Source organism: Perognathus longimembris, chromosome 1 (assembly GCF_023159225.1).
Source record: "Perognathus longimembris pacificus isolate PPM17 chromosome 1, ASM2315922v1, whole genome shotgun sequence".
Taxonomy (NCBI): Eukaryota; Metazoa; Chordata; class Mammalia; order Rodentia; family Heteromyidae; genus Perognathus; species Perognathus longimembris.
Window position 1 is genome coordinate 92,093,503 of NC_063161.1, and position 19,356 is coordinate 92,112,858.

The window sequence follows — 19,356 nt, forward strand, 5'->3', positions numbered from 1 at the left end:
AGCACCACATATACAGAAAACGGCCAGAAGCGGCGCTGTGGCTCAAGTGGCAGAGTGCTAGCCTTGAGCGGGAAGAAGCCAGGGACAGTTCTCAGGCCCTCAGTCCAAGGCCCAGGACTGGCAAAAAAAAAAAAAAAAAACTGACTGGGAAGATGAGGGCAAGAACATCTGTGGAAGGAATTTTGGCCAAGAAGCAGTGTCAAAGTCTCATAATACTGAGAAGAACAATGTTAGTGAGAAGGAGAAGAATGTTCAGACTGTTTTTAAGATGACATGCACATTTTCTATTCTGTGGTCCCTGCAGTTATTGTCAGAGATCCTAGGTGGCCTTCTACAAAAACCTAGAATGTTCTTTGCCAGTCATGGGAAGTTGTGACACATTGTGAAGGAAAAAAAGAGGTAACATTTTCATATAAAAATAGATGCAGTAAGGGAACAGAAGATACTGTATGAAAGGATATGTACTCATTACCTGACTCATGCAATGGTAATCCCTCTGTATATCACCTCTATGATAACAATAAAGTAAATTAATTTTTAAAAACGCATGCAGGATTGAAAGGTAAAACATCATCAGGACATTTGAGGAACATTCACTTCAGGAAGTCCACCAAAGAGGTGACCATTGTAATTGTGAGGATAAGAAAATGGACTCAATAGATTTGCAGCAAACAGTAGAGGGAAGATATTTCTTAGATGACAAGGATGAAGGGAAAAATAGCTCACGATTTAGAAAGGGACAATAAGTGGACTTGTACTGAATGAAGCAAAGAAAGATACAAACATTGGAAAAAATTGAATTAACCACTAAACTTATTTCCAGTTCTATTTTTCAAACTGTGAAGAACATGCTTAGCTTAATTTTCATGAAATAATTCAACAGAATATGAAATAAAATTCTATTTTAAAAGTAACAAAAATGTAAAAAGTAGCCAAGCACAAGTGGCTTATGCTTCTCATTGTATCTCTCGAGGAGGGTGAAATCCGGAGGCTCATGGTTCAAAGCCAGCTCGAACAGAAAAGTCTGAGGGATTCTATCTTGAAAATCACCAGCAAAATACCAGACTGAAGGAATGGATCAAATGGTAGAGGGCAAGCAGAAAAAGAACAATACAGTCTGAATTCCAGTAAAGGAGAAATAAAACCCCAGAGTAGTGAAAAGCAAAGTTTCAGTCTAAGTGTGCTGGGTCAGGCACCACTTAGGAGACAGATCAGGAAGACTGCAGACCTAGGCCAACCTAGACAAAAAGGTTAGCAGGTCCTCGATTTCAATCAATAAGTCAGAAATGTTGCTGTAGACTTGTGCTCCCAGCGTTGTCAAAGCTTTAGTAAAGAATCATGGTCTATACCAGCATTGGACAAAAAGTAAAAATTATCTGAAAAATAACTTTAAAAAGAAAAAAAAAGGAGCAAGGCGCCGATGGTTTATACTTGAAATCCTAGCTACTTAGGAGGATGAGATATGAGGATTGTGATTAGAAAGCATCCCAGGCAGGAAAGGCTCTGAGTTTAGCTTCAATAAACTAAAACAACAACAACAAACAGAAGTGGAGTTGTGGATCAAGTGGTAGCGCATTAACTTTGAGGAAAAAAAGCCCAGGGACAGTGCTCAAGCCCTGAGTTCAAGTACCAAGACTAGCCCCCAAAATGGAAAAGCTTTTGGTCTTGTCACAGTACCAGAGTATGCTGAGGAACCTTGAGATTCTGAATTCCAACTCCAGTACAAGGAAAGAAGGCGAAAAAGGAACTAAAGGAGGGAGGGAGGGAGTCAGGTTTCAGATTAGCACAATGGTGAAACACCTGTAATCATAATCCGGCAATGTGTAGACTAATGCAGGAGGAGCTCAAATTTGAGGCCAGCCTGGGCTACATGTTGGTGATGGCCACGAACAAAAAGAACCCAAAAGCATTATATAGATAAAGATAAGAACCTGATTAAATAAAGTGAAGAACGTCTCTTTGTTGTAGGACTTCTCAGAATCTTTTAATTCTCCAAAGTTTCACAAGTGTTCTTGACAGCAAATCCCATTATCCATATCCCTATTTTGTTTAAGATAATAATATTGTAATTGTTTCTGCAATAAACTTTATTGATGATTGTCTTGGTGTTTTCTCTCACTTAGATCTTTCATTAGTAATGATCTCAAGATTATAAAATTATATTCCAAAAGATCATTTAACAGTACCATTTTGATTAAACTCAGACGTGTAGGTCAAGACTTTAATGATATTTTATACAATTAATCAATATTTCATTTTTATTACCTTGGTTCACGTTTGGGGATGAAAACAATTAGGACTTACAAGAATCAGACACTATAGATTGGCTCAAGAATGGGTCAGAGTACTTTACAGGTATTGACTATAAAAACCGTTAAGAAAATTATTAGCCATAAGTTCTATTTTATAAAGGAGAAACATATCCTTATTGAGGTTGAATGAGGTAAGAAAACACATTTCTAAATCAGAAGGGCAGAACAGATACTGGGCTCTCTTTAAAGGCATGATAATGATGTAGTAACAGAATGTTAAGCAAAAGCAATGCAAAGATGATTCTTGAGGAAATTAATTCAGTACACACAGTGAATTTGCATGAAAATCACTTACACATTCCTTTACTCATCCATTCTTTTCTCACTAAACACATCTTGAGTATTGGATACTGTTCTGGGAAATTGATATACAGTAGAACAACAGATGCTGGATGTTTACGGAAGAGATAATCAGTAAGAGAAGCAAATATAATAACCATAAGGATGGATAATAATTGCAAAGAACAGGTTCTTAAAGGCTGGAGTGTGGTTTGTATGTGTGTGTGTTCACACGCACGTGCACATACATGCACACATATGTGCATGTAGTGTGTTGTTGCAGTGGGGGGTAAACAAAGCAACATGCAGGTTGTGTTGTTAGGTCAAGTTGGATGAGAGCTCAGAGAAGTGCTGTGAAGGGCATGCAAAGTCAGTGACCTACCTTTGCAAGAGCAGCTTTAGTGGATTAGTAGGGTGGGGTCCAGATGTAGGGTCTTCAAGAGATAATGAAAGAAGAGCTGGGAGAGGTAAAGATTGGATAATGGACTCTAGAAATTTCATTGTAACGGGAAGAAGGCGTATAAAACTATAATACAAGAAAGGGATTTTCTCTTCCTTTTAAGACATATGGTTTATCTGTATATTGATGGTAGTTACAGAGTTGAAAATAAAGTTTGATTGCAAAATAAAAAAAAAGTCCATTGGAGGAGTCTTTAATGGGGAAAGGAGGGACAGAACACAGTGAATAAATGGAGATGGTGGACTCAGGTAGGAGAAAAGTTAATTTACCATAGTAATGCAAGTCATATTCTGTTCTGTTCTTTCCTGAGGGTGAATGTAAGAATGAGATGTGTTAGACTATACAGCAATCATAACATGTAATATGAATTACTAGATTTCTTTGAGACCTGTTCAGCCTTTTGTAACTATTACTGGATTTCCAGTTATCCTATTTGTAAAAGAGAATAGAATCTATCTTACAAACCTTGTGAAGTGGAAAAATTGTGCATAGCACAATTCTCCCCTAGGTCTTCAAATGCTTGAACACTTGCCTAACAAGAACAAGACCTTCAGTTAAAACCCCTATGCCATTAAAAACATAATAACGATAAAAAGATTACTGTATAGATTAGCAGTTAATCATATATTTTAGGGCTTGGAAGAGTGATTATCCTATTACTGGCCAAAATGTTAAGTGATGTTCCTGCTATTGCCATTAGTTTTAACATTGGAATTAATTGTATGTAGCCTACACTATGTTATTCTAATACTAGCATGTACTTTTTTTTTCTTATAGCTTCTTAGCATCCAATAAAATGCAGTCCTAGAGAAAAAGAACAAGTTGTCAACTATGATAGGGCTTGTTTAACATTGTTTCTTGAATGCCATTTTGGTGCATTAATTCTAAAGGGCCTATAAATTGAATCAATTCTTATTTTGCTCAAGTCTTTGAAAAGAGTTACATCCTATTGAGCCAAATCTTATGTTAGAGCAAACAAATGGGACTGTTTTGAAATTCAATACTTGCTATGATTTTTTTTTTATCAGCAAGCAGAAGAAAGGCAATCAATATGTGGATCATCTTGAGCAAATACACACTTCTTTCCTCTGTGGAAACCTATCTTGCTACTTAGACTTCTCTGTTGCTGCCTGATTTTGTCTGTAGTATGGGCATGGCTGCCACCCTGGCTCAACTTTCTCCAGGAAGCACTCAGAATTACACTTTTTTTTTTTTTTTTTTTTTTTTTGCCAGTCCTGGGGCTTTGACTCAGGGCCTGAGCACTGTCCCTGGCTTCCTTTTTGCTCAAAGCTAGCACTCTACCACTTGAGCCACAGCGCCACTTCTGGCTTTTTCTGTCTATGAGGCCCTTGGCCGGCAGCTCTCTTTCCAGTCACCGGGTTTTCAATGCCCGAAGTAATGTTCTATGCTGGGAACACACTGAGGTCTTTCCTCCGCTGGGTCCTTTGCCTCTTCTGCATAGCACAATTCTCCCCCCAGCTCTTCCGATGACTGGCTTATCACTTATGTCTCTGTTCAAATAAGGCCTCCAAAACACTGCTCTCTCAAATGTAACCTCTCTCTGCCCTCCACATCTATTTCATTCACAATGATAATTTCAGCTGAAATCCTTTGTGGTAGTCCAATTCTTGCTCATTTGCTCCCTTGTTGCTAGAGCATAGGCATTTTTATGGATCACATACAAAATGTGGAAGTCTTCTTCACTCCTTTATCTACAATACATAGAAAGCAGGAATTCATTACATTTAATAGGATGAATAAATAATTCCAGTTCTTGACTTTTTGTAGACTGCAAAGGTAAAACATCAACGATCCAGAATGGCTTTGGGCTGGCTGTCCATGGGACCTCAGTTAGATAACAAAAGGCATTATTTAATAGCCATGTATTCTTCTATTATTTCCCCAGTGTTGTTTTGACATACTGAAGTTTGAATTCAGGACTTGTCAGGTGCTCTGGCACTTGATTCATGACATCATCCCAGTTTGATTTCACCTTGGCTATTTTCATGCCTGGACTAGCTTTGTACTATGATCCTTCTACTAATCCTTCCCTAGGTGGCTGGGAATGGCAGCAACATATGACTCCAAGCCATTTTACTTCTTCCATAGCTGTAATAACAGGCACACATGATTGTGTCTAGCCGTTGGTGAAGATGGAGTCTTATGAACTTTTTACCCTGGGATGGCTTTGAACCATGAATTCTGGCTCCCAAGTATCTAAAATTGTAGGCCTGAACCACAACATTTGGTTTATTTTTCATCTTACACCACTTATTTATTTTATCTGATCAATTTACAATAGATTTATATAAAGAATGTAAATTAGAATAAATTCAAAGAATATGAAATCCATTGTAATGTATTGTTTCACTACATGCTTAGTAACAGAAAAGACACTGAAGTGTTCCCATTTACTGGAAATCACTTCCTAATATACATTGCTTAAAATATTGTTAGTTATTCACAGATATCTAGAGAAACATCCTCTGGGAAAATATGTTAATTCAGGACTACACACATGCATAACAGTTATGAATAATAGATCTAAAGGGTATTACTTTTTCATTGTCTTTAGATCTATGCACACCTTCAGTTTCACTTGCAATGAAGGGCAGAAAGACTGCCATGACTTCTATCATGTTATTTCTAACTTACTGTAATTTGCAACTCAATGAAATCATCTGCAATTCAGTCATTTGCTAGACAAGAAAGTTGAGAGACTGAGGACAGTCTTTTGGAAAAAAAGTGATCTTTTCTTAGCCGGGCATTAGTGAGTCATGCCTGTAATCCTAGCTGATCAGGAGGCTGAGATCTGAAGCTCAAGATGGAAAGCTGCCCCAGGAGGAAAGTCCATGAGACTCTTATCCAAATTAACAGTACATTACAATGGATTTTGTCTTCCTTGAATTTATTCTAATTTACATTCTTTATATAATATTTATTGTGAATTGATCAGGTAAAATAAATACATGGTGTAAGATGAAAAGTAAGCTAACTGTTGTGGTTCAGGCCTATAATTTTAGATACTTGGGAGCCAGAGTTCATGGTTCAAAGGCATCCCAGGGTAAAAAGTTCGTAAGACTCCATCTTCACCAATGGCTAGGCACAATCATGTTTGCCTGTTATCACAGCTATGGAAAGCCAGAAAGAGAACTATGGCTCAAGTGGTAGAGTGCCAGCCTTGAATGTAAAAACTAAGAGGCAGTGCCCAATCAGAAACCCACAATAACATTCTTCTTATTGTACATGTGCTGTTTTTCTGGTATAGCATTAATTCTTTACCTTGTCTCATTTAATGCTCATAACATTGCTGTGAGCATGTACTATGATAGTCAATTATAGATGAGGTGTGCAGGAGTAGAATATTTCATCTATGTAACATCACAGAAAATAAATGATACTGGATTTGACCTCAGACTAACTGCAAACTGTCTCTGTGGTTAACACATAGAATACCAACCAGTTGCCTTAGCTCCTTTCAAATGGATTGATATTGCATTTCCATATTTAGATGTATAACTGTTGGAATCAGAAAAAAAACAACTGTGGTTTTTGTTTTTTTTTTTTTTTCCCTTTTTATGCCATCCTGGAACTTATAACTAAGGCCTGAGTGCTGTCCCTGAGGTTTTCATTTAAGACTGTACCACTTGACCCACAACTTCACTTCCAGCTTTTGTTTTTGGTCGTAGTTTATTTGAGAGAAGAGTTTTCAAGACTTTTCTGCCCCGGCTGACTTCAAACTTCAATCCTCAGATGTCAGCCTCCTGAGTAAATAGGATTAAAGGTGTTCCTTTTAAGAGTCATTTATTTTGCTGTTACTACAATTCTAAAAGTGAAGGATTCATTTATAAAGAAAATTTATTTTTGTTCCTCAAAGAAATGCTAAATAAATTATGGTATCTATTGTTTGGCTGTTTTTGGTAATGGGGACTAAACCCAGGGCCACACATGCTAATAAGCACTTGCCATTAAACTGTGGTCTATACCACAATTTGAGATTCATAAAACAAATGAGCTCTGCCCTTATGAGTTGCTCTTGAAGGATGTCCAAGTGGTACTGTTAAGTGAAAACAGCATTGTGTCAAGGTTCCATATGATTCTCGGCTGGCATAATCAATGTCCAAAGGTACGGGAATATCTATACTTTCAGTGTTAGCAAATTAAGTTGGAAATCCTATTAATAGTTTGAACTCTCCATTTTTGTGTGCGTGAACTTTCACAATAAATACACATTACTTTTGTAACTAATAAGGAAGGTAAAATTTCACATCATTTACCTCTCAATATAATCTGTGTTTTGATTTTCTCACGTGATCTCATTTCTAACACTCACCTGCTTTCTGCCCTTTACTTGCAAACAAAGCACCACAATTTTTTTAATTTATTTTATACAGCAAGCTTCCAGATTATTTGTATTTTATAACAAATTCAGAAGCAAAAGCAAGTTTGAAACTTTGATCCATGATACCTGATTATTTAATGGCATGCCTGTTACTGCATTTGGAAAATTAGCTACTGGATGTGGCCACTTTTGACATGAACTTATACAACCACAACTCTATGAGTACCACTTCTATGAATGATTTCATGTCCATGAGAAATTCCAGATTTTTTTCTTTCTTTGACCATACTGGACTAGTAATGCCACTAAGGAAATAGCTCCAGGCCTGATTTTTGAGTTAGGGTCTCATTTTCTGCCCAGGAACATTCCTGGGTACAATGTACCTGTGTTAGAATTTCTGGTAGCTGGAACAATCAGCACATGTCAATCTCAGCCTCCCAAGAGGCTAAGGTTACAGCTAGGTCAGATTATTCTTTATTGTGTCAAACATATCTAACTTGATTATATATGAATTAAATTTAGTTCACCTAGCAAGAATAAATAGTCTATGAAAGGCCTAAGTAGTAATATTAGTAATTTGTAGTCATCAGATTTGCCATTACTTATTGTATATGATTTAGTCTTAGAATGCTTTGAACCAAACATTCTAGGCCATGAGTTAGAAGATTAACCTACAGTTTAAGAGACCTCTAAGGGAGTTGAAAATGAGCAGAGCTAGAGAAAGCAACTGTCATAATCAAACCTGAACTAGGATTTAATTAGAAAATGCTTACAAAACAAATACACGATTTCCGCCTGCAACCTCCTTTAAAATAATCATAATCTACTTTAGCTCATCCTTCCAAAGTAACCCAGTTTCACAGACATGTAGAATACCCATTATTATTTTACTCCTTTTGCAACATTGCATTAATCAACCAACTGTGCTCTGATGCTCCAAAGTTAGAAAAAACCTACCTAAACCCTGGTAGTTAGCATCACTCTAGGCAAAAGTAATTCTGATATTATACACAGTAACACCATTCGGAATATAAAAATCAGTAAACACAGATTAAAGGTTGATGATCATAAATCCCAGTTTGTGAGAAGAGGTGAATAGCTGAAACTTGAAAGTCAAAGATGACATGGCATCTCTCTGTACATCACTTTGACAATAAATAAATAAAAAAAAAGATGACATGGCCACATGGGGCAGGACTTGGGTATGTGGTAAGCTGCTGGGCACAAAAACAGTGTGTAGATAAATGAAAAGAGTATACTGAAAAGAGTTAAGGAAAGCAAGGATTAAGCTTAGGGCCAGATCAATGATAGCCTTCAATGCACATATATTTACTTTACCTTACCCAAAGATCCATTCTAAAGAAAGAGAAAGGCATTGCTTCTGATGGAGCTCTTCTCCCTTCATGATTATATTATCATCCTTATTTTTGAGTGTGCATATGACTGTACTGGGACTTGAACTCAGGACCTCATTATGCTTTAGGTTTCTTGCTCAAGAGTAGTGCTCCATCGTTTGAGCCACAGCTCTATGTCTAGCTTGTTGGTGGTTAACTGAAGGTCACAGTGTCAGGGACTTTCTTACAGTGCTGCACAGACTGGCTTCAAAACACAAATCTCGGCCTCCTGAGGAGCTAAGATTATGAATGTAAAATGCCAGCAGCCAACAAGTATCTTTATTTTTATTTAAGATGGGATCTCTTTAGAGTTATGCTTTGAGCTGGGCACCAGTGGCTCTTGGCTACAATCCTTAACTACTCAGGAGACTGAGATCTAAGATCATGGTTCAAAGTAGACAGGGACAGCACCAGGCCCTGAGTGTAAGCACCAGTATGTATAAGCAAAAAAGATGGGGGTGGGGAGGAGGAGGAGGAGGAGGGGAGGGGGAGGGGGAGGGGGAGGAGGAGGAGGAGGGGAGGAGGGGAGGAGGAGGAGGGGAGGAGGAGGAGGGGAGGAGGAGGAGGAGGAGGAGGAGGAGGAGGAGGAGGAGGAGGAGGAGGAGGAGGAGGATTTTTCCTTTAAGATAGGCATTATATTAGGTGGTTAGTGAGACTTTTTTTGATGGGGGGGTGGTCAGTCAGGGGGCCTGGGTGCTGTCCCTGAGCTCAAGACAAGTGCCTTACCATTTTGAGCAACAGCACCAATTCCTGTTTTCTGATGGCTAATAACTGGAGATAATAGTCTCATAGACTTTCCTGTCCAGGCTGGCTTTGAACCATGATTCTTAGATCTTACCCTCTCGAGTAACTGTGGAGGTAAGCCAGTGAGCCTGTTAATGAAATCTAAGAAAATAATAGACTAGTCACCCAGTAAGAGAGCTTGACATCCAGAATGAAACTCACACTGCTTTGAAACAGGTTGAGAATAGGGAAGGAATAGCAAAAGGGAAACACCAAGAACCTGGTTGGATGTCAACCAACATCAAGTGGACCTGCCACTCACGTTAGTCCTAAGAATTCCATTCTACAAATGCAACATTAACACCTTTTTTTTTTTTTTTGGCCAGTCCTGGGGCTTGGACTCAGGGCCTGAGCACTGTCCCTGGCTTCTTCTTGCTCAAGGCTAGCATTCTGACACTTGAGCCACAGCGCCACTTCTGGCCATTTTCTGTATATGTGGTGCTGGGGAATCGAACCCAGGGCCTCATGTATAGGAGGCAAGCACTCTTACCACTAGGCCATATCCCCAGCCCCAACATTAACATCTTGATATATTTCCTTACAATGAATCGAAGCAGACCTGTCAGAGGAAACTGGAGTTCTCAGTTCACTGGTAGAACCAAAGAACTCACAATGACAAGCTTCCAACATTTTTCTCCATTACACCCATCAGGGCCCCGTATATGAACTCTGTCATTTCTCTAGCTTGGAAGATGGGGAGACCACAAATTCTCACATAAAAATCATTTCAAATGACTCTCGATGCTTTGAAGACATACCATTCTCACACCATTTTCAAAGGCTTGCCGGGTGAGGGGAGCCGGTCCATCTACAGTTTTGCCATCATCATCTGGGCCCCAGCTGGCGCTGTAAATGTGCACATGCTGAGGATTGAAGCTGACTGATTTTGCTTCTACCATGTCTGTGACATCTCCATCCAGCATTCGCACACCTTCAAAGCAGAAAAAGCAAATATGAGTTCTCAAAAGCAAATATGAGTTCATTACAGAAGTTCCACTTTATAACATGTTGTTGTTGTTCTGTGCCAGAACTCAGGGATTTATGCTCTATTGGCTTCTTTGCTTTACCACTTGAGCAGTTGCTCCATCTCAGCTTTCTGCTCATTAGTTGAAAAAGTCAACTGGGATTTTCTTCCTAAATTGCCCTGTGACCACGTTACTCCTCGTCTCAGACTCCTATTTAGCTAGGATTACAAGAGTAAGGCACCAATGCCCATTAAGCTTACTTTTTAAATCAACATTAAACCAATCATACTTCTCTGTTAAAGAATAATGTGTACTTTGGTGAGGCAGTCTTGGCGAAAAAAAGTTGTATCTCATGTAAAAGAACAAATTTTAAACAGCAACAACAGCAACTATTTTTTTCTCTCTTCTATTTTCCCAAGGTTTCAATTTCTACAACAGCTATCAGAATCTCTTTCTTCTCATCGCCTCCTAAGGGGTAATTGACAAAGATCAAGTAATTGACCTTCCTGAATTTCTCCTCATTGAGTGACTTGTGCAGATATTTGGTATAAAATATTCTAACTTAGGTAGGTACAGGTGGCTCCCACATCCTAGCAATTGAAGAGACTGAGATCTGAGAATCATGGTCTGCAGTCAGACTGGCCAGAAAAGTTCGGAGAGTTTTATCTCCTATTAATCACCAAAAAGGCTGGATGGAGAGCTGTGGTTCAAGCCTTGAGTAAAAAAAGATAAGGGAAAGCCACAGGCCCAGGACTGCCATAATAAAAATAAATAAATAAAATAATTAATTCTAACTTTAGCAGTCTTGTGAAAGCTGGAAAGTTGCCAAGTTAGCTTGGCTTCGTTTCCTTCATATTTAATATTAACTCTAATTTTTCAGATTAATGTAAACTTAATATATATGATTTTCCAACATTATTTGTTAGTCAGGTAATGAATGGGAAAGTGTTTAATGCTTCAAATAATTCTCAAAGAGTTTTAGCAAGGGAGCACAATTTATAATTACCCCCGTTTTGTAAAAATAGTCACTGTGATAATCAGAAATAAATTGTATGTCAAATAATGGGCCTTCTTTTTCCTCTTTCTTTTTGGAAACAATAACAGCATATCTATTTATCAGCATATGAACAGTAACAAAATATCTGATTGTTAGGTAAACCTACTACACCTCAGCTTAAACTAAATACCATTGTGACACCATGTTATATAAAAATTAGACTTGCAAAGGATGAATTTATTCCTTAAGAAAACTTGGTTATCAATAACTATATTTAAGAGTAAAACCTTAAGTCAAGGATTAGGTATTATAAGGATTGAATTGGGACTATTCATTTTTGGAAAATAAATTGAAGGAACTATACTTTCTATGCTTTCAAAACATTACCTTTAAAATGTACAAAAAAATAGAAATGATATGCAATAAACACAGACATATCCACTGCTCATTCACTGTTAAAATTTTGCCTAATTTTTTTGTTTGAAAAACACAAACGTTGAAATATTTTGGCCTCTATGAGTGACAGATACAACAATCATTTAGGTTTTTTGTTTGTTTGTTTGTTTTACAAAATATAGAGTGAAGTCTCTTGTTACCTAACTTCCAACAAGATAAATTTCTAGCAAGTATCTCCACAGAGATTACACGTGGTTGTTACATCTTTGTAAGAGCTCATCTTGATTGCCAGGTTCATTGGGTTGAGATTAATAAAGAATACTTCTCAATGTATTTCCAGACAGGCTTAATGCATTAGAAAGTAATCGAGTGGGGAAAGATCTGGAAGGAATGGGGGTAGCACTATCCAGTTGACCGGGGCAGACAAAAGAAGAAGGAAGAAACCAGCCATCGGATGCATGTGCTCTCTTGCTGAGACAGCATTGATGCACCTGGAATTAAGACTCCATCCTCTTGAGCCTTTTAGTGAAGACTTGTGCCAGTCACTCTTTAGGTAGTTTTCAAGCATTCAGCCTCCGATTAGAGCTTTATCCCTGGTCTCCTTATTTTGAGGCTTCTAGCTTCTTGGATTACCAGACTGGGCTACCAAATTGGGCATCTTACTCTCTAGCCTGAAGACAGCTATTGTACTGTATCCAGCTTCCATTTCTATAATCCAATCTAATAAATACCCTTTTATAATTACTTATAGAATTAAAATAACCACGTGTATTTAGTTATTATATAATTTATATGTACCTGTATAATTATGTTGTCAGAATGTTCATGTATAGAAAAATTTTAAGACATGATCATACAGTTGATTTTTTTTTAAAGAGGAAGTTGTGTTAAATAGGTCAGTATGTTCACAAGTTCATCCACTTCTTCCCTTGAGGTCAGCAAGTAGGCTGGGTTTGGGTTGGAATGTAATCCTGATGACCCAGTGAGTCTATATGTGAGAGCTGAGTCCTAGGGTGCCAAGTCAGCCAGAATCTCACTCCTTTGAGAGGATGCTTGAAGCATCCTCATATCTCTCCATGACAAGGCTTTTGTTCCCTTTCCTTAGTTTCTCCGCATACCATCACAAGCAGATACTCTGAGTAATGCTAAGTACTAGACAGCAAATAGTTATATGTGAAGGACTCAGGGTGAACTAAAGGAATAAAAGGGGTTAGATGTACAGTGGATAAAGAATCAGGTAACCGTCAGAAAACTTTTCCTTAACATTGTTACTAAATAGTACAATTCCATCTTATCTGTGTTTTTCCTTCAGTAATTTCAGTCACCCATGATCAACTGAGAACTAAAAGTATTAAATGGATTGTCCCACAAATAATCAATTCATGCTTTAAAACAATCTTTCTTACCTAATATTGCTACAGCTCTCTGCGTTGTATTTTGTCACTACTTATTTATCATCTCATTTCAGAAGTTTGATTCATGTTATGACACTTTCAACAGCCCTTTTGACCAGGCATAACTATAACGTGACTCAAATCTGTGTATGATATTTTCTTCCCATTTGTGTGTGGCTATGGAAATTGGCTGCTGCTTATGAAGATGTGTATGAATGAGAATGTGGGAGTTTGCTTCCATTAACATTTGCACTTATACTGCCTTGACCAGATCTTTACAATAAAAGTGGATATTTGAATGTGTACATATGTGCAGATTTTTTCTTTATAATCCTAAATCATTCATGAATTCACTACCACTAGTTATGGAGTTTAACAAGTGGATATTTTAACATCATCAGTTTTCTTATAATTAAAAGGAACTTTGTAAGAAGCTCAGGCAACAGAAATGAAGGGTTTTCTGCTTTTGGTAAAATCTCAAAATTCTACTTCCACAAAGATATTTTAGTATAATGTTTCCAGTGTTAGTCCTGACTTAGGCACCAATGTCAATGGTACAATTACCTTAATCAATGAATGAGGCTTGCTCTCAACCCTGAGATACTTTTAAAGGTCCTGCATCAGTGGTCCTCAATCTTTAAAACAATAACTCACATTATCATGTTCACACTGTTGTCAGAAACAGTTAAATACTTTGGTGCATAGATATGCCCATCTGCAATTTAGAAAGGATTTGGAAAGCCAATAACAAAAGAGCTGTCTGGCTCTTGGCCATAAGCACGTAAGTTGGTTGCCCATACCTCCAATCTTGGCGTTGAAAGCAATTCCCACAGTACAGTGAGAGTTGTTTGCAGCGGCTGCCACTTCTCCAGCACAGCGGGTCCCGTGCCTGCAGGCAGAGCACACACATGGTTGAAAGTAAAACACTCCTGTCTCTCAAACCCAACATGTTACTGCCACCACTCAGACTTCAACGTGGTGAAGAAGATAGTCTGCTGTGGGTCTTTCTAGATTTCCCTACCCAAATATCTCTTACTCTGTCTGTAACAAACCTTTAGCACATCATTATGCTGCTATGAATTATAGTCTCCTAACTAGAAAATCTCCCTGTCAATTGAAAACACACTGTTTAGGTTTCTTTATACTCTGCAAACATTTTCTGTGCAATGTGGTAGGTAGATACCAGATACTCCTAAGCATTTGAAATGTGACTAATACAACTTATTTAATTTTAACTAAATTTAAAAATTAATGGTCAATTCAAGTTTTAGAAGAGTTGAAAATCTCCTTTTTAAGCAGTAAACTTAAATATGCACCAAGTACTTCCAAAGAAAAGTTGTTATCTAGAATGGGTTAAGCTATAAATATACACTGAATTGTAACAATTTTGTATGAGAACAAATGACTTCTATCTGAAATGACCTTTAAGATTATTGCCTCCAAAGGCAGCAAAGAAGGTACAAATCTGAAGCACAAGCTGGTTAGAAGTGTTTGCTTAGAAGAGTGTATTGAGAAGAATACTTAAGTACATCACATCTACAGGAAAGGCAACAAGACAAATGTGTCTTATGGCTACAAAAGTGAAAGAGGTCAATGACTTGTTATTGCTAATGGTATCGAAAGCCCACATGTTCCCTCATTTGCAGACATGAGCACACTTTGGAGGAGCTAAGATACTGATGAAAACAAGAGGTAAACAGTGATTAAAAACTCAGGTGTCAAAATCCACTAAAATGCTTTTGATTGCTGGGTGCTGGTGGCTCACACCTGTAATCCTAACTACTCAGGAGGTTAAAATCTGAAGATTGGGGTTCCAGGCTCAAGTGGCAGGGCACTATGAGTCTTGAGCAAGAAGCTCATGGGACAGCACTCAAGCCCTGAGTTCAAATCTCAAAACTGGTGCAATAATAAAAAAAAAACCTCTGCTTTTGGTTTTGTTTTACAAATGGTTTGGACCATAACTATCACGAGGGATAATCTCAGTCTCTACAATTATAAATAAGTTATTGTTTAAAATAGATGGCATACATACAAGTTCACAGAAGTGTTAGCAGGTATGCCTTTTTTCACTTACTAACATGATACTTATCTACTTATATAAATATTTTATATATTAAATATTTTTATGTCCTATATGTTTTACATACTGGTATACTGTAATATACTATATAAATAATATATGTTTGGGATTACTAATGCACTGCAGAATACTTTAAATTGATGTAGGAAATATGTATATATTGCTTCATGTATACATACAGAGTCCAAAGCACACTATAATCCCTATCACATACCCTTAATTTCCTGTGTGTTACAAGTTTTTTACTCTTGAATATATGTATATATATAAAATCTTGAATATATATATATGTATGTATGTATGTATGTGTGTGTGTGTGTGTGTGTGTGTGTGTGATTTAACACCTAGGGATAAAGTCCTCAAAGTAGAATAACTAGAACAGAAAATACAGGTTATATTGTCAAAATGTTAACAGCATGTGACGGTAATACAACCAAACTGCACAACAAATGTATCAGTAGACTATACATTCTGTATGGAACACTAGATGGATAGATAAATAGATAGATAGATAGATATGAGGGGGGTAAGGAGAGAAATACAAGATGAAGGATATCATGAATAAATGGAGGAAATATGGATAAATCTGGGATACAGAAACCACATGTATGGGATTTTAATCTCTCTCATCCTTGCTCATCTAATATCAACAATAGAATCTCATAGGTGGTTCTTTCCAGGACTACATTTGATGTTGGACATCCTTAATTTTTTTTCAACTACTATGTATTGCTTTGTGGCTACAACCTGCCCAAATTTCTCATTGTCTTTCCTGAAAATGTTCTACTGAAATGTATCTACTGAAAATGTTCTACTGAAATGTATCTACTGAAAATGTTTACAAATTTCAAAAATATCCAACTAAAGCCAGGTGCCAGTTGCTCACACTTATGACCTCAGCTTCTCATGAAGCTGAGACCTGGGAATCCTGGTTCAAAGCCAACATTGGCAGGAAAGTTCAGGAGTCTCTTATCACCAGTTAGCAAACAGAAATCTAGAAGCAGAGGTGTGCCTCACATGGTACTACACCAGCTTTGAATGAAAAATGCAAGGGACAGCACTCAGGCTCTGAGTTTAGTACCAGCACTGACACACATATACAAAAACCATATTCATCCTATTTATAACAACTTAGGGCTACACAGTATTTGATTTGGATGTATTTGTAACCCTCGTTGCCATCTATTATTTGGCTGCATCATTTTAAGAAAATGTTGAAGTCATGCAAAAACAGCTAGTTTTTAATGCACTCCCAAACTCAGCTCAGAAATTTCCCCAAAACCTAGCAGTTATTAAGAGTTATTATGATTCTTCATTAGGCTCTTACTGTATATTGCCTCATGGTATAAATTATTTTTCTTCAGACTTGTAATTCATTTAATGAGTCCCCTGTTCTCACACTTCTTCTATCTATTATTCATTAATACCAAGTATTCTGGGAGCACAAAGGGCTGTGTTTTAAGATTCAGCTCAGATTTATTCTTTGGCCCACTGGTTACCTCTACAAATGCTTTTGTATTTTCACTGTTTTTAGATTAGTTCTTAAAATCATTGATAAATATTTACCTTATAATGACAGAGTATCATTTGAATTTTTGAGTATTATTTGAATTCTGTGAGAGTTATATATGGCCAAGGTCATGATCCATGATACTAAATATATATGCTTTGAAAAGATGTACTGTATAATCTTCAAGTGCTCTTCACATGTTGATTACATCAATATTAGTTAACATGCTTCAGTTTTCTTCATGTTCTTCTCACTTCTATCAGTTCTGTTTAATTTAGAATCAAATCGTTAACCTACTTAATGAAATAAATTATTTAAAAATGTAGACATACTCAGTAGGTCTTGTTTTGTAAAAAGAGCCATGTTCTATATTTATGTTATTTTATTATTTTTACATTCCAATACTTTTTCATATTAGTGTTTGTCTCCCCCCCCCCCCCCCCCGATTGGGCCATCTGTCTTTCTCTAGAAAGGGAGACCATTTACAGTAACTGCTAATGGTTTCATTCATGTTCCTTTCCATAACATGCTTTTGATGTACCAGTTTGATGGTTGTAGATTTAATTATTTAGAGGTAATCCTAGGTATGAGAATGAATGGGAACCTAACAATACCAAGTATGAAGCCATCAGTATTTTTTTCATCCTCTCTCACTCTTACTACAAATAATACATTTTTAAACTACCTGGTCATCTCATAATAATGTACTAGTTTTTCATGATTATAGTTACATCTAGGGCTTTTAACCCTTATGATCATGGGTGACACTACTCAGAAAAATCAGTGTTTGTATAGATTTACAAATAAAGTCTTTGCTTCCTTTAGTAGCTCATACTTTCTTCTTGGATCATTCATTTCTTTATAGAGAACCTTCTCTAACTGTGCTCTTCAGAGTCTTTCAGTAGCAAAAAGGTTTTAGGTAGCTTCAGAAAATGACTTTTACTCTTCTTGAAAAATACTTTTATCACATAAAGAATTCCAAATGAAAAGCACTTCTGGGTCTTCACCCACTGCTATCTAGCTCCCATTGCTCCTGGTAAGATATCAGTGATATGGACTGTTTCTCTCTAGCTACTTTTTAGATCTTAGAATTCTCTTAGGGGAAAAAAAGTCTTTCTTGGAAAATTTCTCACTCAATGCCTTAATGTCTAATTCTTTAGAAATCTTAGCTTCTCTCTAAGAAAACTGACTTTCCATCACTCTCTCCAGTGTCTTGTTTTAGGATACCAGTGAAAACTAACACAATGGCTAACTTCTTACGATGTTCTTTCTGGGCTACAATTGATTACTATGTTTCATTTTTTTTAAAGTTTTTAAAACAAATTGGGTTGTTAATTTTTACAGTCTCTGTTTTCCCCAAATACTTTCTCAATGTTAACTTCTTTATGAATACTTATTATGTAAAAGAATTCTTTTTTTGTGTTTGCTTGCTACTGGTTTGTTTCCAGAATGCCATGTTACCTATGTCTTTCCCTTGTAGCTGGCAAATTTTCCATTTATGAGATTTAAGAAAAAAAAGCTTGGACTTTTGACTCTTGTGGATGTCGTGGGGTTAGTATGGACGACTTACTAGTCAAAGAAGATTTAAATTTGTTTTGGCCATATTTTAAATTATATACAGCAATAGGACTTGTTCAGCTAAATTTAAATTTCGAGCCACAAAGTGATATGAACTATGTGTAAAAATCCTACAGGTATAATCAGTATTTCTTAAAGGGTAGTTAATTGTTTATTCTTATGCCCCAGCTATTACCAGGCTGACAAAAATCAAATGTGTTGAATATGTTCTCTGTCTCATGAGATTTATTTTTTGCTTTTTTTCTACTGAACTAATGAAGATGGTTCTTCTTTATGCAGAGCTCGTTTTTCACCTCATCACACCAGTTTTCTTCCCTGACATCCCTAAATTTGTAAAAAATATAGCTATAAGCTGGCTAGAATTGTTTGTTCATGCCAGCAAAGGCATGTGCCCACTTAAAGATTGGAGCTTTCTCAGAGAAATTCTCTTGGTATCTCACCAAGTCAACCACACACTAAAAAGTCCATTAACAGGTTCCCAGAAATTTTAGACGTATGATAGTATGAGAGATTTCATTTAATATCAACTGTACCGCATTCTTAAGTGACTAACTTGGTTCAGTATTCCCAACATTTAACACATTCACATATTACATGCATCACTAATGCATAATACTGCCCCTGAATGTATGACTACATATTTCCTTACAAAACATGTTTGTTTGTTTTTGCAAAGCATTTAGTTCTGCTTGAGCCATTTTTTTGTCAGTGACATTGTCTGAGTGAAACTTCACTGTCCTGCTGACTCATTATGTTTAAAATATCGTTTAAATAACATACTGTAGCATACTTTCATTGGGGGTCCAAATGGCTGGTTTAACTACATTTAAACAGCTCGTGCTTTTCAAATGACAATCATCATAACC

At 36.9% G+C, this 19,356-nt stretch overlaps 1 protein-coding gene across 6 annotated transcripts in view; it reads right to left on the minus strand.

Moving 5' to 3' along the window:
• Pcsk5 (proprotein convertase subtilisin/kexin type 5) overlaps positions 1-19,356 on the minus strand; it is a 411,976-nt gene that overhangs the window by 245,900 nt on the left and 146,720 nt on the right. For all 6 annotated transcript variants that reach the window (XM_048332196.1, XM_048332181.1, XM_048332173.1 and 3 more), the window contains 2 exons: positions 14,123-14,211; positions 10,329-10,501 (listed from right to left, as the gene is read on the minus strand). In XM_048332196.1, the coding sequence (XP_048188153.1) occupies positions 10,329-10,501; positions 14,123-14,211 (262 nt within the window). The remainder of the gene's footprint in view (positions 1-10,328; positions 10,502-14,122; positions 14,212-19,356) is intronic.